This window comes from Trichechus manatus, unplaced genomic scaffold, assembly GCF_000243295.1.
Source record: "Trichechus manatus latirostris isolate Lorelei unplaced genomic scaffold, TriManLat1.0 scaffold00148, whole genome shotgun sequence".
NCBI classification, from domain to species: domain Eukaryota; kingdom Metazoa; phylum Chordata; class Mammalia; order Sirenia; family Trichechidae; genus Trichechus; species Trichechus manatus.
In genome coordinates, this window is record NW_004444084.1 from 2,921,423 (window position 1) to 2,942,521 (window position 21,099).

Consider the following 21,099-nt stretch of genomic DNA (forward strand, 5'->3'; position numbering starts at 1 on the left):
AAAAAAAAAAAAAGAAAAAGGGTAAAGGTAAAAAATGAATAAATCGAGAAGCTGGAAATGAAGAGAGACAAAAAGAGAATAAGAGAGAGAAGAAAACAAAACAAAGAAACAAAAAAACAAAAACCGAAAAGAAAAAAGAAATGCACCCAGGGATGTCCCTGTGCGTCTGCGCAGAGTAAAGGAGTAGCTTCCAAGCTGCACGGTACTGCCCGGCTAGAAGTGGCTCCTAAGCCAAGAAAAGAAAAAGAAAACAAACAAACAAATAAATTAAAACAGAATAAATCAGAGCAAACAAACCAAAAAAAGCCCTGGGGGTCCCACCAGCATGGTGTCACAGGCTGGGAAGCAGTTTCACTGTCGAATGGTGTTTCACAGCCTTTCAGGAAGAAGCAAAGATGGCTCACGGAGCCAGGTATTTGAGAGAAAGGAGGGGGAGGTGGTGAGAGGTAAGGAAGAAATCTAAAGAAGCAGAAAAAAGCAACACCAGCACCCAGCAAATGGCTCTCAGGGAACCGGCCAGTGCGGGCTGTTGGAATCCAACCGACACTGGGGTGAAGCTGGTGCTTCCCGGCCAAGAGACTGTGGCCACAGGAAGCAGAGGAGGCCAAGTGGGGGTGAAGAAGGGTGGGTGGTGGGAAAGCGTATATCACTGGTTACCACTTGTTTTGTCTCCTGCTGGAAGCTCCGTGAAGCTGCTTTTTCGTAACCCCTGTTCGCTGATCTCCAATAGAAGTCCAAGATGGCAGATCCGTGCTGCAGTAGCTGATAGGGGCCTCTGCATGTATCTCTCCTTGCTCTCTGTTCTCCATCAGTTTCTTATTCCATTTGGTGCTTGGCTGAGTTCTTTATCTCTTCATTTGATGCTTAGGGTTTCAGGACTGACATGTGACTCTATTTGACTGAGTTTTTCAGATCCACGCTGTGGAGGGACAGCGTGGTGCTTCTGAGTATTGTGCTGTGTTGCCTGGAAGTCCTATAGTAAGTTTTGAAATAAGGTAGTATGTATCCTCCAATTTTGTTTTTCTTCAAGATTGTTTTACCTATTCTAAGTACTTGTTTTTCCATATAAATAAACCTAACTGGGTTTTTGAGTAGAATTGAAGGGTCAATTAATCAGGAAGACATAAAAATCATATATGTGTATGCATCTAATAACAGCTTCAAAATATATGAAGAAAAACTGACAGTTTATTAAAGGGAAAAATTGACAAATCCACAATCATAGTTGTAGATTTATAACACCTCTCTCTTTATAATTTATAGAATAACCAGACCCAAAAAATCAGTAAGAATATAGAAGACTGGAACAACACTATCAACATTATTGACCTAATTGCTATTTATAGAACAACAATTATTTATACACAACAATTGTAATGAACATTCTTTTCAAGTATACCATAATAAATCTTATGTTTGGTCATTAAATAAATGTCAATGAATTCCATAAGATTAAAATTCACAGAGTATGTCCTGTAAAACATACCAGTTTACAAAATATAATTGAATTAGAAACGTATTAAGATACCTAAAAAAGCTCCAAGCGGGTGGTAATTAAAGAAACATATTTCTAAATAAGCCATGGGTCAAAGAAGAAATCAAAAAGGAAATAAGAAAACATTTAAACTACATAAAAATGAAAAATACAGCCTATCAAAATTTGTTAAATGCAGTTAAAAGAATGTTTAGAGGAAAATTATAACTTTAAATGCTTGTATCAGAAAAGGAAAAAGGTTTAAAGTCAGTTATTTTGGTTTCTACTTTAAGAAGCTAGGGAAGAGCAAATTCATCCTAAGGTAAGAAGAAAGAAAAAAAAAAAAAAGACGAGAAGAAACCAATGAAACAGCAAATTAAAAATAGAGATAATTAACACAGACAAAAGTTGCTTTTTGAAAATATTAACAAAATTGATTAACTCGTAGCAAGAATGATGGGAAAAAAAGGGCAAACATAAATTATCAATATTATGAGTGAAAGAGAAGCTATCATTAGGAATACCATAGACATTAAAAGAATAATAGGAGACTATTATAAACAAAAGGAATCCTAGTGGCGCAGTGGTTAAGTGCTCGGCTGCTCACATAAAAATTGGCAGTTCGAACCTACCAGCTGCTCCGAGGGAGAAAGATGTGGCAGGTAGTTTGCTTCTGTAAAGATTACAGCCTTGGAAACCCTATGAGGCTGTTCTACTCTGTCCTGTAGGGTTGCTATAAATTGGAATCGACTTGATGGCAACAGGATTATAAACAACTTTATGTTGATAAATTAAACAATTTAGATAAAATGCACCAATTTCTCAAAAGACAAAACTTACCAAAACTGACAGAGAAGAAAAAAAATTATGAGGAACTCTATATTTACTAATAAAATTTAATTTGTAATTAAAAGCTTGACACAATGAAAAGTCAAGGTTCAGATATTTTACTAGCATTTTGTGTCAAACATTTCAAGGAGAGACAACAATCTTATACAAACTTTTCCAGAATATAGAAGTGGCATTTACAATAGCATCACAAAATACAAAATACGCAGAAGTAAATTTAACAAAAGACATTCAGGACCTCTACGTTGAAAACCAGAAAATGATGCTGAGAAAAATTAAGGAAAGAAAAAAAAAAAGGAGAGGTATGCCATGTTCATGAATTTCATAAATTGCAAGCCTCAATATTGTTATGATATCAGTTCTCCCCCATTGATCTATAGATTCATGACAATTCTACTCAAAACCCAGTTAGGTTTATTTATATGGAAAAACAAGTACTTAGAATAGGCAAACCAACCTTGAAGATAAACAAAATGAGAGGACACACACTACCTTATTTCCAAACTTACTATAAAGCAGTGGTTCTCGGCTGGGGGCAAGTCTGACCCCCCGCCCAGCGGACATCTAGTAATGTCTGGAGACATTTTTGATTACCATGATTGTGAGGTGCTACTGTCATCTAGTGGGTAGAGGCCAGGGAAGCTGCTAAACATCCTACAATGTACAGGATAGTGCTCCCCACCTCCCAACAAAGAATTACCCATCCAAAAAGTTAATAGTATCGCTGTTGACAATTACTGCCATAATGATACAATAATCAAGACAATGTAGTATTGGTATAAGCATAGACAAACAGACCAATAGAAAAGAATATGGGGTCATGATCAGAGATTGAGATACCTGAAATTGAGATTTTGGAGGTGGAGGAGTAATTGATTAAAAAAAAAAAAAGTCTAGGAAATGACTAAGGGAGTGAGTTGAGTAGGTGAGATGAGGTGTCACTGAAAGTCAAGAAAGTGACAGGCCACTAGGTTGGATGGATGGTCTATGCAGATATTGAAATTACCAAGAACGATCACTGAAATAGTGGTAGGGAGACAAAACTGTGAGCAGGTGCTAAAACTTTTAAGGAATGACACACCGAATCTGTAGAGAACTGCAGTAAGGACAGGTAGTGATGAGCAATGTAGTCTTGTGGCAGGTGCTTTAAGAGTTGGGGGATTTTTAGGGAGAAGGGGGAGCAATGTGAGAAGTGGCAATGAGAAGCAAGGATGACTCCTTATATCTTATTCTATTTATCAAGTATTTACTAGTAAGTCTTTTCACTTTCTACAATATCAACTTCTACCTCAAATCCTTTATCATACAGACAACAGAAGTCATAAGCAAAGAACTTGTTACATACCTAAAAAATTACTTGCATCTGTATTTACCTCAATTTGAGGTTCTAGGGACAGTTTCTAATACAATCGTATATTTTCAGCTGCTTTCAGTCTTAATATTTTTGTGTGTAAGTTTTCCATGTTTACTTTCTTCACAAAGGCACTGTATATGTGGGTGTTTATGTGATTGACTTTTGTATTATGGTTTGGGAAATATTATCAGGGTGCTAGAGAATGAGACAGAAAGGAACTTTGGGGAAAGTCCACTGGCAAAGGAAAATTCTTGTCACTACATGTAAGTTTAAAATCAGGAAAGGTGTGTGTCAGGGTTGTATCCTTTCACCATACTTATTCAGTCTGTATGCTGAGCAAATAATCTGAGACACTGGACTATATGAAGAAGAACACAGCATCAGGATCCGAGGAAGACTCATTAACAACCTGTGATATGCAGATGACACAACCTTGCTTGCTGAAAGTGAAGAGGACTTTGAAGCACTTACTCATAAAGATCAAAGACTACAGCCTTCAGTATGGATTGCACCTCAACATAAAGAAAACAAAAATCCTCACAACTGGACCAATGAGCAACATGATGAATAATGGAGAAAATATTGAAGTTTTCAAGGATTTCATTTTACTTGGATCCACAGTCAACGCTCATGGAAGTAGCAGTCAAGAAATCAAATGACATATTGCATGGGGCAAATCTGCTACAAAAGACCTGTTTAAAGCGTTGAAAGGCAAAGATGTCACTTTAAGGATTAAGGTGCACCTGACCCAAGCCATGGTATCTTCAATTGCCTCATAAGCATGTAAAAGCTAAACAATGAATAAGGAAGACTGAAAAAGAATTGATGCCTTTGAATTATGGTACTGGTGAAGAATATTGAATATACCATGGACTGTGAGAAGAAGGAACAAATCTTTCTTGGAAGAAGTACAGCCAGAATGCTCACTAGAAGTACAGAGGGCAAGACTTTGTCTCACATACTTTGGACATGTTATCAGGAGGGACCAGTCCCTGGAGAAGGACATCATGCTTGGTAGAGAGTTAGCAAAAAAGAGGAAGACGCTCAATGAGATGGATTGAAACGGTGGCTGCAACAATGTACTCGAACACAGCAATGATTGTGAGGATGGCGCAGGACTGGGCAGTGTTTCGTTCTTTGTACATAGGGTTGCTATGAGTCAGAACGGACTTGACAGCAACTAACAACAAAAACAACATATAAGGTGACCTGTGAAAAATGGAATAATAATAATAAACATTCATTAAGTGCTTACTATGGCCAGGCACTGTATATGCTAAGGATTATCTCATTTTATCCCATAACAACTTTCTGAGGTATTTTACAGATAAACAGAATCTTAGAAAGGCTAAGTAATTTGTTCAACGTCACGTAACCACTAAGAGGAAGAACTAGAATTCTAAAGTAGGCAGTCTGACCTTGCCTGGTTTTTAACCACCCTATTATACACTGTTGTAGTTAAGTGCCTGTATCTATACACTAGATAACAGCATTTTTGTAATTTTTCTCTTTTCCTTCAAAGTACCCCAGCCCTCAACATCTACACATAACACAAGTTTGTCCTCCCATGGAACCCTAAGCCGAACTTTATCATAGTATTTATCTCATTAAATTGTAATTATCTACTTACTTGTATGTATTGTTTATTAGATCCTAAGTGCCATAAGGACAGTGTCTGTGTCAGCACATAGCACAGTGCTTGGAAAATAGCAGGAACAAGGTAGATTTGCTGAATAAGAGAATTAATTACACTCAGTCAGTCTCCCCCCATCAGACTCTAAGTTCATTGAGTGCAAGGATTGAAATTTTAATTTCTAGAATTCCTTGGCCTAACATAAAGCTTTGCACTTGGTAGATGCTTAATCGATAATTGCTGAATGAATGCTTGATCATATTTCAACTTCAAATATGATCAGAACACTTTTAAAAGAATTTATCTATTATTTTGATGGACTGACTTATCTGCTGGGGATCTAACAGCAGGTAAAATACACATCGTCCATGTACTCATTTATAATCTAGTGGGACAATCTAACAAAAACCAAGTAAACAAAGAATTGTTAATTGTTGTAAGATGCTATGAAGTAAAGAAACTCTAATGTGAGATAGAGAGCCAGGGGCACCAACTTCAGATAAGGTAAACAGGGAATACTTCTCAGAAGACATGACATTTAAGCTAACATTTTCAGAATAAGGAGACCAGTCATACAAAGAACGGTGAAAAGAATGCTCTAGGCACAAGAGACAGCCGCAAAGGGCTGGACAGGGTGCGTGTGCGGGGTGGGGGGTGGGGATGGGAGTTGGGGGAGAGGACTTTGCATGTTTGAGAAATTGAGAAAATATCACCAGTTTAACAAAGTTTGCCAATAAGGAATGATAAATTTATTTCTGAATCTAAGAGGTGGTATTCTCCTTGCTATAATCAGGAAGTCATTTTGACAGCAAATTATCATCACTAATATTTCATACTGTTCCACAACGGCCCCATTGTCAGGTATAAAATGCAGAGAGAAAGTACGAATAGTTTCATATAGCACTTGCCAGGACCACAGGAAATAAACCCTATGTTAGTTTTAATCAAATTGAACCAGGGATGGAATGTAACCAACAGGCAGAAGTTTCCACTCCTGAATTCAACGACAGGCCCCATAAAAATAGGCCTTAGTAAGCAATTTTAGCAATGATTAATACAGTTCTTTCCTTTCCTCACTGAACGGCTAGTTACTGAGTTCCTTTTATGCTACTATGTACCAGGCACTGTGGTAAGTCCTGTGGGAACAGAAGGAACTGGTGGTAAAAATTAGTAAGCTCCTCTACCATTGTAGGGAAAAGTATTTTGCTGCTTTCCATTAACTCTAGAATTAGCCCCTTTTACAGAAGAAACGCAGTCTGCCTTAGCCACTTTTGAAGGGTCTATTTACATGTGCAGTTCTGCCCCATGAAAGGCGTAGAACACCTTGGTTCAAAGTGAGCCACATCATTAATTGATGGCCATATGCCAAACTGTTTGTTCTGGTTTCCCAGGAGTCAACAGCTATGGGATATCATGTTCTTCTGTTGGAAATATTCTTAAGTAGTAAACAAATAACCATCATGGCAACAACTTTCTTTAACAATGAAACCTAAGCAGTGGTATTGAGAGTACCTGAGGTTATAGGAGACACAGAATTGGAGCACTTGCCTTTTGTGATGCATTTCTTTTTTTCTGGATGGAATCATATTTTAGATTTAGGTAGTTACAACTTTCTAGAGATATGATCCAATTTAAGTTTGAAACACAACCACAGTTCAAGATAATCAGAAATTAAAGAAATTTAAAAATAGCAACAAAGTATCACTTTCAAATAAAAAATGCAGGGGAAAAGAAATAGTTTTTAGGAACAAAACATAACATTTTTAACAAACAGTAATACCAACAGCCTATACAAAATAAAAGTAAACTCGAGAGCATACTGTGAGTTTTCACTGCTTGGCAAATAAATGTGCGTCTCAGATTATTAATCTCATACTTGCCAGGACTGAAAATTAATTGAAATCCCTAAAATCTAGATCTGAATATTTTCCAACTGATTGTTTTTCACTTGACTGAAAAAGAAAACAAATTAAAAGTAAAAAAATGACCCATAACACACTATTTGTGGGGAAAATACCCAATCAACAAAGAGCTATATTCTGAGTTACCAGATAGAATTAGCAATGTTCACAATACAAAGGAAAAATATCATAGTACCTCACTTCTCCAAAGGCTAAGGTAACAGCCAAATAAACATGCCAACAACAATTAACTAAAGTTCATAAATTTTAATCATAAAAGTCTCATAAGTCCTTATTCACAGTCCATATATTATTATTTTTTATTGTTGTTGAAAGTGTATCCAGCAAAACATACACCAACAGTTTCTACATGTATAATTCTGTGGCACTGATTACATTCTTTTGAGTTGTGTAACCACTCACACCCTCCTTTTCTAAATTGTTCCACCCCCAGTAACAAACCCACTGCCCCCTAAGCTTCCTATCTGACCTTTCAAGTTACTGCTGTCGATTTGATCCCATATAGACAGTTCTTCAAAAGAGCACAATGCTCAAGGCAAACATTCTCTACTAATTAAGCTAACCTATTGTGTGGTTTAAAGAACACATCAGAGGATATTTTTGATTTAAGGTTTAAAGATTATTTCAGGGCAACAGTTTTGGGGATTCACTGAGCCTCAATGGCTCCAGAATGTCTGGATTCCATGAGAATTTGGAATTGTCTTCTGCATTTTTCTACTTTTGGTCGGGATTATATAGAATCTTTGATCAAAACATTCAATAATGGTAGCTGGAACAGCCCATTTATTCTTATCTTAGATTTAGTTCTAATAAAATTATGTTTACCAGGTCATAATGTATTAGAAATCTCAAAAAAGAACGGTAACAATGCATCTAAAGGGAAAAATACACTCCTCACTTATCAACATGGTTAGGTTCCAAAGATAAGGTCGTTACACAAAAATCAGCATAATGTGAAAATGGAGGATGACCACATCGGATCACAAAATGGAGGATGACTATATCATTACATAACTGCCAAGTTACATTATTACATAACTGCCAAACCACTGAGAATCATGGCCCAGCCATGTTGACACATAACCTCAACCATCACAGCCAGTGTTACTCTCGCCTCACCTATGGTGTTTGTTACTGCCAGATGTATGTTGTTAATGAGCAAAATAGTTGGATGATAGATTTTTTACTATTGTCATAAATGCGAATTGTCAGATAATGAGACAGTCGATAATTGAGGAGTAGGTACACTAACATCAAAAAGAGGCAAGTTATGCTTACGAGATGTTGGGTTAGACACACTTTTTTGCTATTCTTCCCACTAAGTACAATTAAAAACCTGGGATATTATATATGAAACAAACACAAGAAGACTCTAAAAGGTGGAGAGAAGGAGGCAGACTGGCTAGGGACCTCTGGACCTATGGAATGACATGGTACTAAGTTCTCTGGGTTTTCTTTTTCCTTTATATATCCCAAATGTGGAGCAGAAGAAGTTGGTGACATGAAAACGCTAACATGCTCAGATTACACAGTAAAACCTGTGAAAGCCAGAACCTGTATAAGGTGAAAACCTATCAGAGAAGGAAAATTCAAATATTTTGCACTAAAATGAGCGATAGAAAAGTGGTAAGACTACACACCTGTCAAAGGTGGAAAACCTGCGAGACCCGGAAAAATAAGGCAGTCCCATCAAGTTCCGGCTCTCACAGGTTTCACTGTAGCTTAGCTCACATTATAGTGTTTCAAACTATCTGAAGACTCTCTTTGAACTCTTCTTAAAAATTTACTTAAATTTCTTTTCCTCATGAAGTTACATTAAATCATATTATTTCCATTTTCTAAAGGTTAATTGTAGAATGGATTAAACAAATAAATTCTTCTGACATAATGTTAAATCAGTGGTATTCAATAAGCTACGCTTGTTGCGTGAATAAATGCCTCCTTGCTTATTTACCAAAACATAGTTCTGAGTAGTAAATGAAAAGCATATAATAATTAAGTCCATTTATTTCCTTTATGTTTGTGTGTATACTAAAATTGGAAGACAGGCCTGATGATGTACTTCCAAAAAATCAGCCATTGAAAACCATATGGAGCAGTTCTATTCTGCACACAAGAGGTTGCCACGAGTAGGAACTGGCTCAATAGTAACTAACAACAACAATAACAATACAAAGCAGCATATTAGGAAGTTACCTGAGGGTGTACTCTGGAAAACTAATGGGGTAAAACAAAAGAAGAGACAACCTGGGAGGCAAGAAACTGTAGCTCCAATCCAAAAAAGCTATGCCAGTTGTGCCTGTTGGAGTAGGAGGATAAAGGGAGGCTTCTGGAGGGAAACAAAGGGGGCCTCCTGAATAGCTACTAACAATGCAAAACTTGAGAATGTGATAAAAGCAAAGCACAGAATGCAAGAAAAAAAATTTACTGAAAAGAAATGCAAGAAAGTAGTAAATAAGAAGCAAATGAAAATATGCATGATTTTAAGCGATTGATGGAAATAAGAGCACATGGAAACATTTTCCTTTGAGAAGTGCTGGGGACACACTAAAAATGTCAAAGTGTAACTGACAAATGATGGAAGGCAATTGTCTCTCCTCATAGCAAAAATACTTAAAAAAAATCCTGTGACTATAATGTGAGTAGAGAACATAAACTTAGATGATGTGAAGTAAAAATAGATAGAAAAAAAGGCATGTTAAAAAAGGCCAAGTAATAGACATCCTCTGAAATTCAGAAGAACACAAATAATTTTGGTCCCTTTGTAAAAGGTCAAGTATGGAGACAAATGATTAGTCTCTTAAAAGAAATTTTTAGATGATTTTATATAGCATTTTAGGGTAACAGAAAAATAAAACACAGTAAAATTGTACTGGAAAATGTTCTGCCTCTTAGAATTTTAAACCAAAGTTTCTCCTGTATATTTTCTACATCTTAAGAGTGTTTGATGAGAGAAGTGGGAATGTTGTGAATCAAATTCTATATGCAAGCCTTCTATTTCACAGAGCAATTCAATTATTGGAAAATTTGACAAATATTTATTAAACAATAAAAATAAACTTAATAACCAAGAACTACTGTGCCAAACACTGTGATATTTTTACATATGTTCTCAAATATTCCTCTTTACATTACCTTTGCTCTATACAACAACCTCTTGAACTAGGTGTTATTAATTCCAGTGATAATGAGAAAACTGAGGCTGAAAGAGACTACATAACTTGCTGTAACTCACAAGCTAGGATTTAAACCTAGATCTCTGACTCCAAAGCCTTTCAATGTATAATTATTGATCTTTATGTACTGAACACCTATTATGTGCCTTTCATAGTTCCCTTTAGTAGATAAAAGGTAAAACAAAAACACATGAAAAACAAAAACTAAAAAATAAGTTTCATTAAAGAATTTCAACTACACCAAAACAATGAAAGTGTTAATATAAAGAGACATGTAATACCAGAAAAAAACTACAGGCAAACAATTTTATATTTGCCAAATGGGATTTGCAACATATGTCAATGATGTAGTTAAAAAACTCTAGGGATTTTCTGCTCTTCGTGTACTGAAGAAATGACAAGGCAGAAAAAACAACAGTAAAAAATGGCAAAATCACTCTGTCTCACAATAAAAAAATATAATAATTAAAAAAGTCCTTAAAAATGTTAAGCAGTGACTGCAGGGTTTGTATTTCTACTTTATTTTGGGTTCCAGTTTCCATGGAAAGCTTTCTTCCTTTTTCTCACATTTACTCTCTTATTCATATTCCTTCTCATTTTTCTGATTGGATGAACGAAGGCAGTACATATAGAAAAATAATGCGGAAGTGAATAATAAATCAAAACCACAGTGATTCCATTAGAAACTAAATACTAACTAGCAATCTTTACATTCATCATAAAACACTACAGAAAAAGAAGATAACACACTCTATAGTCATTTTAAGAAGTATGTATGACCTTGTAAAAACGATTCTATGACAGGAAAAGACTAATATGGTCATAGGTAGTGAACTAGACAATATGCCACCATCCTTGTGCTTTAGGTAGAAAAACAATAATAAAATTTACAAAGCCACAAGGATCTTAATCGGTATTTTATACATAAAGCACTGTCATTGTTTAGGTTCATAAAATGCTACCAACTAGAGAAACTATTAAATTTACAATGCTTTTGAAAAATCTACACTTCTGAATAGAATATAATTACTTACTTTTTTCTTCGGTTTGACTCCACAAAATATTTACGTGCTCGATTTCGACATATTTTTTGTTGCTGCAGTAATATTTGGCGCTCTTCTTCTAAATTTTTCTCTAGATGGATTTTCATATCTCTAATAGTAGCATTAAGGATAATGGTTTATGTTTTTAGTGGATGAGTGTCAGTGCTAACTGATGAATGTATAACAGCCGCATCCTAATGATGTAATGATGTTTTTGTGGAATAATTGATATGTGTACACACAATTGTTAGTATATGACTGGCAGAGGCTTTACGTAAAAAATTCTGACTTGTTATTAAAACTTCAGACATATCTCTCCTTTATCTAGAAAGAAACTGGTTACTTTTCAGAAACCATGAGCTCAGATAAAGAGACTGCATATCTTTTCACTCATTGTTTCTGAATACTAACTAGCAAGATACCATCTTAGGCATGTACATAGGAAAAGGAAAGAAGGTTATATATTATTAGCAGAAAGTAGATGAATTAAACACTTCAATAGATCCTGTGAATCTACAGTATGAAAATTATATTCAATAAATAGCAGTATAACTGGAATGACTGGCAAAAGTTTAGTTATTTACAAAGTTAATGATTTATTTTTGGGTTCCCAAAAGAACAACAGGAAAACCATGCATAGTAATCTGTTTATCCAGAAAGTTGTCAAAGAAAATGAACATTTTGGTTATCCTAATCACCCATTTGTTTGAAATTATATAAAATTTAGCTTTATTTAAATATTGTATGGATGTGCTTCATTGATTTTCCCAGTTTTTAGCTGTGTTTCAACTGTCATTATTAAATAACTTTATCAATTTTATCACAATATTTCTGTTTTTAATGATTTTGAATTAAAAAAAGCTCATCTTGCATATCAATTACCACTTTATCACTATTCAGAGCCTCATCATTAGAGGTAGACATATAAGATTCTGCACTGAAGTTACAGATTATAGGACATACCTAGTTCCCTTTTGAGAATAAACAGTCTATTTTTTAAAAAAAACTTTTTTCCATAAAGTAGAGGTTCAAAATTCTCTTTAAACAATTGAATTAATCAAGCTTTTTTATACACCATAAACTATTAACAGTAAAACAGAATACAAGAAATACATTGACCAATAAATTATGCTGTACATAATTTAATTTGTTAATTCAAACTGTGTTAATTTCAGGACTCTACAATGCTTCTGAAGGAGCCCTGGTGACACAATGGTTAAGAGCTCAGGTGCTAACCAAAAGGTTGGCAGAAAGGTTGGCCGTTAGAATCCACCAGCCACTCCAGGATAAAAGACCTGGCAATCCGTTCCCATTAAGATCATAGCCTAGAAAACCCTATGGGGCAGTTGTACTCTGTCACATGGGGTCACTATGAGTCAGAATCTACTCAACGGCACAAAACACCACCACAGTGGTTCTGTGTAAATATTATAAACCGACCTTATTATATGTTTCAATACAATCAATTTACTTGAAGTTTATGGTTGTTCGAACCTGTTATGTTGCTATTTAACCACCTTTATACCATAAACCATAACTCATTTCACCTTGAATTTATTATATGATTTTGCACCATCTCAACATAAACATACCCACACACACTCACACGCATGATATTTCTTTTTTTTGGATGATTTACAAAAATTAAGCAAAAAGGGAAGGAAACCTGATTTTTGCTAGCACAGAAACAGCTCAAGGTTCATCTTTTTCTTCCTTAATAGAAGACTTTATTAGTAGAAGTCAGACTTGAACCAGATGGCTAGCAACTGAAAGTCATCACATGGCAGTGGAGGAAAGGGAAGCTTCTTTCAGGGTACACAGGGGCAGCAGTGTGTGTGTGTGTGTGTGTGTGTGTGTGTGTGTGTGTGTGTGTGTGTGTGTGTGTGTGTGTGTGTGTGTTGTGTCTGCGCGCGCGCGAATGTATGTGTGGGGAGGGTGGGGGCGAGAAGGTAGGTTGCTTCAGCTCAGTTGAGAAGCATGAAGGACTGTGCCTTAGGGAGATACAATTCTGTTCAACATGTTTGAGATCTCATGACAAGAGCATAAAGAAAAATCACAAATGTAATGTTTGTAATGTTTTGTCAACTATACGTTCTCAAATTTAATCAAAGGAATCTAAAAATATATATATAATTTTTGCCTGCTGAGTTATAAGGAATGCTGCTGCTCTGCATATTTTCAAAATATGGTATTCAAGTTTAAAAAATATTAAATCGCTGGTTAAATTTTTGTTTTTTATACAGCTATACTGTAAAAGTAAGGTATTTCCATAAGAATCACTGTTAAAGACCTATTCAAAGGAAGGTAATTTTTATATACTTAACATCCAAAACTCCCCAAAATAGTACGGGTCGTAGGATTGGGCAAGTAACACACAATAACTAAAAACATAGCCTAAGCTACCCCACCTCCTCTTCATCTCTCCCTCTCCTAATTTAGTCCTCCAATTGTTGTACATTTATTTTAAATATGTTATCATCACAAATACCTACATATCATACGATCTATTTTCTTGTCTAATCTACTTGTAAAGTATATCTTAATTCTATTCCTCCTTCTCTGTAACATCTGTCACTGCCTTGGTTCAAACCCTCTCACTTTCTTTCCTGGACTACCTCAGCAGTCTTCTAGCTCTTCTCCCAACTCAAACTTTCTATCCTCCACTTGAACCTCCACAAATCCAGACAACCTTTCTTAAATGCAAATCTGATTGTTTCCCGCTCTTGTTCTCCAAAAGCTCCCTATCACCTTCATGATCAATTGCAAATTTCTTGGCGTAGTATATAAAGCATTCTATAATCTGGTCTGTTTTTCAGCTTCATTTCTCAATATTCTCCTAGATAAATTCTAAATCCAGCCATTCTAAGGTACTTATTATTAACAGAAAAAGCCATGATGTATCATGCCTAAATGTCTTGGTACACACTTGCCTAATTATTCTCATCCTTTGAGAGCTACCTCAGTGATTCCTTCCGTATAAAGCCTTTCTAACCTCCAACCACATGACTTGATGACATCTTCATGAGTACATTATATGTGTCTCCTCTACATTTCTATAACTCCAAGGCTTAGCACGATGTTTGGAATGTAGAAATGGCTTAATAAAAGTACATGCATTTTTATGGCTTTTAGTGCATTACAGACAAATCGATTTCTAAAGGTGTCATACAAATTTACATGCCATTGAAAATGCATGTATTCCTTGCTCATGTATTGGACAACTTAATATTGTGAAAATGTCAGTATTACCCAAAGTGATCTATAGATACAATGCAATCCCAATCCAAACTCCAACAACATTCTTTATTGAAGTGGAAAAACTAATCACCAACTTTATATGGAAAGCCAAAGCATTATTGAAGAAGAACAAAGTAGGAGGTCTCACACTCCCTGATCTCAAAACATACTATACAGCCACAGTATCAAAAGAGCCTGGTACTGGTTCAGTGAATAAACACATAGACCAGTGGAATAGAATAAAGAACCAAGAAATAAATCCATCTATCTATGGGCAACTGATTTTCGACACAGGGTCAAAGTCCATTCAATGAGGAAGAAACAGTTGCTTTAATAAATAGTGCTGGCAAAACTGGATATTCACACACACAAAAATGAAACAGGGCCCATACCTCACATCATACTAAAAAACTAACTCAAAATGGATCAAAGATCTAAATGTTAAAGCTAAAACTATTAAGGTCTTGAAAGAAAACACAGGGACAGAACTATGGGGTCTAATTTAAAAAAAAAAAAAGATCAAACACAACTATTAATGCATGACCAGCAGAAGTCAAATTAGATAACTGGGATCTCCTAAAAATTAAATATTTATGCTCATCAAAAGACTTTATCAAAAGAGTGAAAAAGACCACCTATAGACTGGGAAAAAAAACCTTTGGGAACAACATATCTGATAAGGGTCCAATCTCTAAAACACATAGAAAACTTCAACAACTCAACAACAAAAACACAAACAATCCAATTTAAAAATGGGCAAAGGACATGAACAACACATTTCACAAGAGGACATTCAAGTGGCCAACAGATACATGAGAAGATGCTCGTTATCATTAGCTGTTAGAGAGATGCAAATCAAAACTACAATGAGATACCATCTCACCCCTGCAAAAAACGGCACTGATCAAAGAAACAGAAAACAACAAATGCTGACCAGGTTGCCGGGAGGTTCAAACTCTTATCCACTGCTGGTAGGATTGTAAAATGGTACAACCACTATGGAAAATGGTATAGCACTTCTCAAAAAACTAGAAATAGAACTACCTTATGATACAGCAATCTCACTGCTAGGTAAATACTAAAGACACAGACATATGCACACTAATGTTCATTGCATCACTATTCACAACAGCAAAAAGATGGAAACAACCTAAGTGCCTGTCAATGGATGAATGGATAAACAAAATCTGGTACATACATACAATGGAATACTACGCAACCATAAAGAATAATCATGAGTTCTGAAAATATATTATAACATGGATAAAACTGGAGGACATTATGCTCAGTGAAATAAGTTAATCACAAAATGACAAATACTACATGATCTCACTATTATAAAAAGACAAGAAAAGGTATACATACTGAAACTAATGCTCACTGGTGGTACCGGGAGTTGGTGGGGGGGTTCACTCTCTACATAGTAGACACTTGTTATTTTTGGGTATGAGAAATATAACACCAAACGTGGGTGAAGTGTACACAGTCTGACCAAAGTAAATGATATCATTAAGAAGTATGCCAGAAAAAATGACATTTTTGGTACATGCTAGGACATATACAACTTTGCAACAACAGCTAAATGAGTGTGGACACGTATATATATGTATGTATACAAGTATATAGGTATGTATATGTGTGTATATAAATGGGCATATGTAGATGTATCTATATACAGGTGTATATATAAGGGTATGCAGCCATATATATTCATGTATACAATAAAGTACATAGGGGACACAAACACAGTGTCTTAGTCATCTAGGGCTGCTATAACAGAAATACCACAAGTGGATGGCTTTAACAAAGAGACGTTTATTCTCTCACAGTCTAGTAGGCTAGAAGTTCGAATTCAGGGTGCCAGGTCCAGGGGAAAGCCCTCTCTCTCGTCAGCTATGGAGAAAGGTCCTTATCATCAATCTTCCCCTGGTCTAGGAGCTTCTCTGTGCAGGAACCCTGGGTCCAAAGGACGTGCTCTGCTCCTGGTGCTACTTCCTTGGTGGTATAAGGTCCCCCTGTCTCTCTGCTCGCTTTCCTCTTTTATCTCTTGTAAGATAAAAGGTGATACAGGCCACATCCCAGGAAAACTCCGTTTATACTGGATCAAGGATGTGATCTGAGTGAGGGTGTTACATCCTACTCTAATCCTCTTTAACATAACCTAATCTTGCCTCATTAACCACAGGCAGAGATTAGGATCTACAACACATAGGAAAATTACATCAATCACAAAATGGAGGGCAACCACACAATACTGGGAATCATGGTGTAACCAAGTTGACACTATTTTGGGGGGACACAATTCAATCCATGACACACAGATATTTTTTAAACATCTCGCGGGATTGGTTCACAGGGTCTGAAGGCTTAGGACAATACCCTTGTGGGACAACTCAGTCAATTGGCATAATACAGTACATAAAGTTTATGTTTTACATCCTAGTTTGATGAGTAGCATCTAGGGTCTTAAAAGCTTGGGAGCAGCCATCTAAGATATAACTATTTGTCTCTACACATCTGGAGTCAAAGAGAATGAAGGAAACCAAAGACTCAGAGAAGAAACTAGTCCACAGGACTAATAATCTGCATGAACCACGACCTCATCTACCCTGAGATCAGAAGAACTAGACGGTGCCTGGCTACCCCTACCGACTGTTCTGATCAGGAACACAATAGATGGATCCTGATAGAATGGGAGCAAAGCGTGGAACAGTTCTCAAATTCTTAAAAAGTCCAGACTTACTGGATTAGTTGAGACTGGAGGACTCCCCAAGACTATTGCCCTGAGATATTCTTTAGACCTTGAACAAAAACTATTCCACGAGGTCATTATATTTATTAGTTAAATAACAGATTGGCTCATAAAATAAATAATATCACCCTTGCTCCTTTCAAAAAATCATCTATACGAGACCAAATGGTCTAAAAAGTATGTATATCAATTTCAAAACCTCAAAAGAATAGGGTAGTATTAATTTTTTTTTAGAAAGACTAGATAGAAAACCGTGTCTTATGTCTTATACATTAGCAAAATAGAATACTTCCCACGTTCAATTATTAATTTTTTTTTCTTCATTGGTGAATTGAGAGTTTAGAGCCACTAGTCATTTATCTATGGAAAACTTGATTTTTAAAAATCAATTACAATAAATTCAATACAGATAGGATAGATATTAATCCTCTATTATAGTCAGTGCAAGTATTTTCTCCAAACATTCCCACTTTTATTCAATTATGCAGTTTCTCCTTACACTGAAGTTTTAAATTTTTAAAATTACCTTCAAACATGTAAAAAATGTGAAATTCTATTTCTGTCAGTTTTCTTTTATAACTCTGCATTTGTTATACTTATCCTTTTTTTTCAGTCCAAGTTAATTCTGGGATGTAGTATAAGGTGTGACACAAAAGTAGAGACAGTGATCATAAACTACTGTTTTTAGAGGTCTCAATGAGATAGATATCAAAACAGAGCCAACAGGATTCTTGTGATCAAAGAGTCTGTTAGTTAATTTTAAGCACAGGCAAATCTCAGCATGTTTATAGGCTGTAGGGAAAGAAGCCTATTAGAAAGAAATTGAAAGTAAACTATGTGAGGTGGGGATAACTTATGCAGGGTTACTGAGAAGAGATGGAAATAAGGACACAAGTGAATGGATTTACCGTCTACAGTAAAAGAGATATCTCATCAGTGAGTCTGGAGGGAAGGTAGGGGGAAAAAAAAGACGTGGTAGGGTGGAGGGAAGGTGTGGGTTTGTGTTTTCTGTTGGGAGGGACCTCAGGAAGTTTATAGCATCAACTAATTTTCTTACGAAGAAGTGGTAAGATAGTCTACTTGGAGTGGTGGAAGGTGATAAAAGATCCAGCATAGGCATTAAGATGAATAAGAGAGAACCCTGTTCAGGTGAAGCTGGAAACCATGAAACTGTAATGGTGCCAGTTTATACTGTTTTGTGATTTTCTGAGGCAGCATTTTATTATTCAAGTGAAGAAGTAGAGAAGCAGGATTTGGTAGTTACTGGGTGGTTGAAGTAGGAATGGTGCAGAGAATCAAGGACGTTAGTGAGAGTACAGTTCAGATCATCAAGAATAGGATATAAACTGGGTAGGGAAGAAAGAGTATCAAGGTGGGTGCTAGATAAAATGGAGTTATTTATGAAAAAAAGAGGCATAGTATGAAGGGGGATATGAAACAACTTTCTTTAAATTCATTTATTTAAAAAAAAAACAATTTTTATTTCCACTTAAATTCTTGTATGGGAGTAAGATGATAGAATTTAGCAAATTTTAATCAGATGAATTTCATAAGATTTTGCTCTTTTATAGCTTTGACTCAGGAAATTGACTCAATGAGAAAACATCTTTGGCAGAAAACTGGATGGCCTCTGAGTATTAAGTTCTTATTCAGAAATCACATGCAGAAGTTTTAGTAGTATGATTTTTTTGTTCTATGGTTTATGGTTGTTTCCATTCTTTTTTTTTTAATTTAGTCATTCATTTAACAAATCTGAGTAATACTCTGTACCAGGTATTCAATGGGAAACATTATAGCCACTAAAAAACCTCCAAAATAATACTTATAAAGTTGCTGTAGTGTTTCTCCAACTAGTAAACATGATAGTTCTTCATTTAGTATCCATAGTCTTTTTATTATATACAAAAATAATTCTTCTAGTCCAATTTAAAATCTTTATTACTAGCAAAAAAGTTGTTGAATTTTATCAAAGCCTCTTAGGCAGCTATTGAAATGATCTTTTACAACTTGCTTAATTTTAACTGTATTTTTAGTAATAATATTTCTTTATAGAAAACCACCATTACAGTCTGGAATAAAGTCTATTTAGTTGTGTTCATTCAATGTATTGCTGAATTCTATTTACACATATTTTCTTTGATGTTTGTATCAACGTTCATACCACATAAAGTTTAAAAAATGAAGCCTACGATTGTTTCATTAATGAAAATGGAAAGGTACACTTCATCAATGAGCCATTTACAATGCTCTTCTACTTTCAATTTAGAAATAAATCAGGGTCAGTGTAATAGGAGTTCAGTGTCCAAGAAAATATAATGACAAGGGGGCAGAGCAAAATCCGTATAGAAACAATCCTGTTTATTTCAGAGTACATCTTTGTGAGAATAGTTCCGAGGACTAGCAGGTGCAAAAGCCAAAATGAAAAGGGTTAACAATCAATAGAAGAAAAGAACTAGAGGCTGCTATTGCAGGCTACCATTTTGAGAACTTGGGCAAAGAAAGAAAAGACAGAGAAGGAATGCAACCTTGAGGAAAGCATGATCAGAGAAGATATATTTTCCGGTTAGTGAAGATCTTCACATACCTGCCTTCCTCACTAGATTTGTATTCCTAGCACCTAGCACAGAGTCTGCCATAGAACAAGCACTCAGTAAAAACTGTTTGTTGAACTGTTGTTAAAGTTGTAACAGAGAATAAAAGCAACCTCCCAGAAGAAATGGAAAAGAACAGGTTTAGGAAGAAGGATTACTTTGGAAAGAGAAGACACTCCATTCTCTAACAAGAATGAAGATGATTATACAGCACCATCACTGCCAACCAAATCCTTTGAGAGTACAAAGGTTACATTCTAATTATCATAACATTCTCTAAAGGAATAAACATGGCTGACATATTTTGGAAAAAAAAAAAAACACCTCACATTAATAAAAAAAAAGTTTCTACAACGCAACCAACAGGGACATCAAATGTGAGCTAGGCCAATTCTTAGGGGAAAAATCAGAGATAATCCAGTTTGTGAAGCGTCCAGGTCCTTTGCTTCCCCTTTCCTCTTTGCTTTCTGACAACAGACGTGGCAGAGGATGGAAAACAAAACAAAATTACCTAACTGTGCTAGGCTTTGGCAACTCCGATTAAAACGGACTCTTTCAGGACAACAAATTATTTCTTACTTGTGCAATTCCCCTAAGTCGCATGATAAGAGGTGGATTAATATGCAAGTAAAGAACATAATGGCATAATTCTAGAAGGCAAAAAGACAATCTCTACAGAAGACATGGTTGATGTATTTTAAAATTCGCGAACACTTTACACCAAAGTTAAAGAATGGGGGTGGGATAAAAAGGTGGCGGGGGAAGCGGTCATAGAATTGGATAAAATGTTATAAATATCCGCACTAACATGACTTTTCTAGTTTCCATCACCTTGCGTCAGTGGCGATTATCTAATGGAAAAAAGGATCAGCCCTGCTTCCAACATCGTTACCCCGGCAGCCCCTGCCTGGGAAGGATACAGGTAAGCGCCAGGTCGGTGACGCCCGCCGCTCTCCCGAGGGCTGAGAGGGGCTCTGCTGCGGGTGTCTGAGGATTCGGCGTCCAGATCTGCGACCGCGCTCCGGGCTCCGGGCTTCCCGGCCAGCATCCTTCACCTCCGCACCGCCT

At 35.9% G+C, this 21,099-nt stretch overlaps 1 protein-coding gene across 1 annotated transcript in view; it reads right to left on the reverse strand.

The window, feature by feature from the left end:
- Positions 1-21,099, reverse strand: part of CEP126 (centrosomal protein 126) — an 81,019-nt gene extending 59,920 nt beyond the window's left edge. Inside the window, exons 1-2 of the mRNA XM_004385878.3 lie at positions 20,952-21,099; positions 11,443-11,562 (exon numbers count right to left, since the gene is read on the reverse strand). Of these exons, the coding sequence (XP_004385935.1) occupies positions 11,443-11,562; positions 20,952-21,079 (248 nt within the window). The 5' untranslated portion in view covers positions 21,080-21,099. The remainder of the gene's footprint in view (positions 1-11,442; positions 11,563-20,951) is intronic.